A 5,355-nucleotide genomic window follows, 5' to 3' on the forward strand; every position below is an offset into this window, starting at 1 on the left:
CCTCCTCCTCCTCTTCCTCATCCTCCTCCTCCTCCTCCGATTTTAACGAACCTGAAAGAAGTTTCAGGCTGAGCTCGTGGAGGCAGCGGCCATTTTGGACAAACTTTAAAAACGGCGTTGTGACGATCCGTTCGCTCAGGATGACTCTCAGCTACTACCACGTAAACCGGACTGCGTTTGCTCAGGTCGGCTGGCTCCGGTGGCCATCTTGAACCGAGTTGGCTCCATGAGCACTTAGTGATGACTCAGCGAAAACCACACCGAACGTTTTAGTTCAATATTTGGAAAACCGATGGCGTTGCAGCCATTTTTTCTCGCCCCAAATCCCGGTTTTCCTCTCCATGAATGTTTGTGAATCCGAGCTCCTGTTTGTGTTTAACGCACTGATTTGTTTCTCCTCCCAAACCCCGGCAGCGTGCAAACGGAAGGAGCAGGACACGGCGAAGGATCGCAACAACACACCAAAGAAGTCGCGGCTGGTCTTCACCGACCTGCAGCGGCGCACCCTGCTGGCCATCTTCAAGGAGAACAAGCGGCCGTCCAAGGAGATGCAGCTCACGATCTCGCAGCAGCTGGGCCTCGAACTCACCACCGTAAGCAACTTCTTCATGAACGCCCGCCGCCGCAGCCTGGACAAATGGACAGACGACGGAGCCAGCCCCGGCGCCCAGTCGTCGGCGTCCAGCACTTGTACCAAAGCATGATGGGAGGTGGCGAGGAGGACGGGAAGCGGGAGGGAAACTTTTTTTTTAGGTGATTTCGTTTTTCCTGACAAACAGAGAGGGGCTGCTCACTGCCACGACTTGGAGCCAAATCGCCTTTTGCAAATTGATCACGAGTCCATAAAGAAAGCCGAAGGGGGGAAACCCATTCAAACAAATCTCACAGGGGGGGTGGGGAGGGGGGAACCTTTTAAATCATAGACTTTCACTGCTGATGTCTCCTTTAGAAGAATAGGCTGACACACTAGCCCAGAAAACCAAAGACTAGAAAACAGAGTATGTTTTCTATTATGCAATATAAGCTAGGAAACAACCAAACAAGAAACCAAGAAAAGCTTTATGACTGCAGAATGTGATCGAAGCTCTGGGATATTAACATTTTGTTTTTATTTTAGCCCTTAAAACGTCCAAAGATGCATCCGTTCAGGGCAGGGTTCTCATCCGCTGGAAACGCCGCCGCGATTTTATTCATTGGTTGGAGCCAAAACTGGTCAGTTCGGGACGCCGAGAGGGACATTTTCCCCAAAAACGAAGGCGTGCAAAAAGGGGTGGGAAGGTGGAATGACTCAGTTCCCAAAACGTGCCGTAATGCATCAAACATTCAATAATCGGAGTTCTTGAAGGAAGGAAATGGCAACATATGCAAGCACAAACACTCACCCGACAGACATTTAGTACGAGCTTTTCCAGCGTATGTAGTGTTCAGTGGAGTATTAGTGTTGATATATATTAATATAAATGTACATGAGCACAATCTTGAAGCACATTTTCTTTGCAATAGACCCGGAGCTGACAGCCGAGCCGAGTGGGCTTCGCATATTAGAAAACTCAGGATGTCATATTTTCTAAAAAAAAAAAAAGTGGCTGAAATCCATTCGGCGTTGCGTCGCTACATGGCGTGATGTAGATCGATTTTTACAGAAACACGCAGCTTCAAAGAGTCATTCCGTGAAAGTGTTCCCAAAAGTTTCCGCCCTGACCAGCGGCGTCAGCTGACCAAAAGCTGAGCTCCAGTGGACTCACCCGTGAAGGCAGCGCCTTTTTCACGAAGCATCTTAGTTTTAGAAGACGCCACCAAAACTATTGTAAGAAAAAACTGCAAAGGTAGCGTCTGCAACGGTCGGGTACTAAGTAAAAAATACTCAAACTCACTTAAAATCACGCTGAACGATGCATTTGCACGAACTCCCGGTGAAATCCGGGCCATAATTTACCGGGAGTACAGCTCTCGCGCTCTTGAAGTTCGCAAACTACAAACAGCCGCGACGACCGCGGCTAATTGGAGAAAAATTTGTCCCTCGACACAAGAACACGGCCCAACAACCTTCAGAACCTGCCGTGAACGTGAACGAAAGCCGATCGGCTGATCGCTGTTTGTCGCCAACATTTGCCGCCCGGTGAGCTGCTAGCGGAAGTTCACGTCGACTTTTTGAAGTCGTTACGATCCAGACTTCCCCTAAAACTAAGATGCATTCGGAAGCTTCCAGCTGCCTTCGAACAACCCTCCCATCGCAACCCAAGCAGAACCAGAACCTGAACTCGTGGAGGACGAACCTTCCAGGCGAATCAGGGCCTTTGTAATAGTTAAAGAGGACAATCTTAAGATGATGCCTGGAAAGTCCGTCCCTTCCTGAGAGTCGGAGGTCCAAACGCTGCAAGTAATCAGCCATAAACTGAAATATCCAATTATTTTAAGTCATCAGGGGTAAACATTCTCATCTGACCCACCTAGTTTTTGTTTTACGGAGTTAGAAGACAATTTGTAGCAGAGATAGATGCTTGGTGAACAGGGGACACCTAGCCAACAGATGAATGCACTGAAACAGACTTTCTTTGCCTTTCTCTGTGACTGTTTTAATTCTATGCCCGAGCATTCGTCCAATCCAATCTTACAATTCCTATTTTTGTGTTATTTAAGTGTTACACTGTAGAGACTGATGTAAATATCAACGCACCCAAATACGCCCAACAGGCGTCACCTGCAGCTCAGTTTTTTAACCATCCATCAATCATCATTCACTCAAGCTATCAAACCAAAAAAACAAAACAAAACCAAAGCAAAGGCGTCAGTCAGCAGCCCCTGCTCCTTAGAAAAACCAGGCTGAGACTCAGTCCGGTTAGAGGCAGCCAAAGGCTTTAAGGACATTTTAAGATTTAAAAAAAAAAAGGAAAAAAAATGGACACTTGAGACTTTTTCTATTTATTGACAAATCGAAACCAAAGAAACCCTTTTTTCTGCACCTAACTGTTCCAACAAATGGAAAAAAAAACAAACTCAAGATGGAAAAGAATTATTACAAAAAAATGAAAAAAGAAAAAAAAAAAAACGAGTGGTGGCGACGATGTCAAGGAAGAAGAGACGGAGGGAAGACCGGAGGAAGGACGACATCCTGGGAGTAGCGAAGTAGCTTCGTTCTGTCGTCTTTAACGGGGAACAAGTTGGGGACCGAAAAGGGTAAAACCACACGGGAAGGAGGGAAGAAACAGAAAATTACTCGTTTTCTTCTCTCCGATCCAACCAAAAAAAAAAAAAAAAAAGGCAGAACATTAATGTGTCTCTCACGGTTGAAGAGTGTCTTTAACGTGTGCCTATGCAGTTTTTCAAAAATAAAAAAACGGTTAAAAGAGAACAACAGAAACCTCATCAGCTAACAAACCAAAGATTCACCGTTAACTCCGGTAGCAGTTGTCCTCCCCCCGTCCCCAAAGGGAAAATGCCCACTCCAGTAGGCTACAAACCTGCATCGCGACCTGTTCGTCTAAAACTACTAAACTACTACATTTACAAAAACTTCCTGGGATAGCATTTAGCTACTAAACTCTGCTCATTCAGCTGAGGAAATCATTGCTTTTTGGTAGCTTTTTTGGAATTCTACAAACATTTTAGAACATCTCTTTTACAGTACTTCGTAATTAGCTGGTAAGCTAGGTATCTAGCTGGTAAGAAAGTGTCCAATTTTCCAGCTTGCTAGCTAGCTGGCTATCAATGAAATGTCTATTCTTCCAGCTAACTAGCTAGCGAGGAATATGTCCTCTCTTCCAGCTAACTAGCTAGCAGGGAAAATGTCTATTCTTTCTGCTAACTAGCTAGCGAGGAAAATGTCTATTTTTCCAGCTAACTAGCTAGCGAGGAATACGTCCTCTCTTCCAGCTAACTAGCTAGCAGGGAAAATGTCTTCTCTTCCAGCTAACTAGCTAGCAAGAAACTATCCAATTTTTCTGTAAAGCACTTTTATTCCTATGTACACATTTTAGTTTTACTGGTTTGTACATGGAGCCATTCTAAAATGTGGTATTAGACTTTAAAAAATAAATTAAAATCTCAAGCTTCCAACTGTCAGCTAAAGTCTACCTCCAACAATCATTATTTGTAGAAACAAAAGCAATGATGAAATTGGTCTACTTTGATCACAAAAATAGTGTATTAAATTTAAGACGTCATGAAAACAAAGCTATTTCCATATTTCATTAATACCTCAACAAATCTGAATATTGGCGCCACAGTTTGATAAAGAACCGGCTGAGAACGACAGTGCTAATGCTAACTGAGACGTTCAGCGCATACCAAAGATTTCCTGCTGTACTAACAGCAGCATGGCACTGTTTACTTCTTTCCTCCATGCACAGCTTAGATAAATACTTTTAATTTTAAACTTTCAACTCAAACCTTCGCCAGGAAGCAGCTAAACTCACGAGCTAACGGAAATGCTAACTTAGAAATTTTGAAAACGCATCAGAAACTGTTATCCGCAGGTGAAAATAAATCAAAATATAAATACTAGTCGTAGAATCAGACGTGGGAGGCGAAAGTTAACTCGTGATAAGTTTGGTTAAGTTAAAAACAATAGATAAAATTTAAAAATTAGCATTCGTTGAAGGAATGCAAATCGGTACACCAACGTTTTTCACTAAGTATATCTTTCTATGCTGAAAAATGGCCGTTTTGGTTCATTCTGGTTAACATTCTGGGCGAGATCTCACATGCAAAGTATGTGACGACTCTCAGCTACTTCCACGCTAGCTGCTAGCTTCAGCACGGAACAGTCCGGTTTAGCCCGCATCGTACCGAGCGACAGCTGCAAATACATGGAACCGAACCCGCGGTTTGCTACATTCAGGGGGGAGGAACGGCGCTGCTGCTCCATCGATACGACAACAACAAACAAAACCAAAAAAAAAAAACCCGCCGAGTCGATAACTGTTGAGAGAAACTGATAAAAACGTCGGTCGAATAGCTTTATCTTTAGTTTCTGTACGTGAAGCTTCTAGTCCAAAGAAACCTTCCGCTCGCCTGGATCCGCCATGTTGCTGGTCGCGCCCGGCGGAGGGGCGCGGATCGTGGCTCAGGGGGTGGCGGCCATTTTCTCATTTCTGCAGTTCTGTGTAGATGTAAAACAGACTCGACCTGCCAGACCAAAAAAAATATATATTAAAAGCGAGAAAACGGAGAACATGAAACCAAAAAAACTGTCCCAAAGACGTTTTCATCGCTTGTTTGTTTTGTAAGTCAAGATTTGTTGCCAATTCCAGCCACTACGGTACTTCCTGCGTTTTTGCAATATGTAATTTTTTATGTGCTGTTTTTGTTTTTTTTTAATCGTGAAGTAATTTAATCGAACAAATTTTGTTGCCA

At 44.0% G+C, this 5,355-nt stretch overlaps 1 protein-coding gene across 1 annotated transcript in view; it reads left to right on the plus strand.

Moving 5' to 3' along the window:
• The window catches only part of onecut2 (one cut homeobox 2), a 40,884-nt gene extending 37,542 nt beyond the window's left edge, over positions 1 to 3,342 (plus strand). The window contains exon 2 of the mRNA XM_017432933.2: positions 415 to 3,342. Coding sequence (XP_017288422.1) covers positions 415 to 704 — 290 coding nt within the window. The 3' untranslated portion in view covers positions 705 to 3,342. The remainder of the gene's footprint in view (positions 1 to 414) is intronic.
• The last annotated feature ends 2,013 nt before the right edge of the window (positions 3,343 to 5,355 follow it).

Source organism: Kryptolebias marmoratus, linkage group LG14 (genome assembly GCF_001649575.2).
Source record: "Kryptolebias marmoratus isolate JLee-2015 linkage group LG14, ASM164957v2, whole genome shotgun sequence".
Classification (NCBI taxonomy): Eukaryota; Metazoa; Chordata; class Actinopteri; order Cyprinodontiformes; family Rivulidae; genus Kryptolebias; species Kryptolebias marmoratus.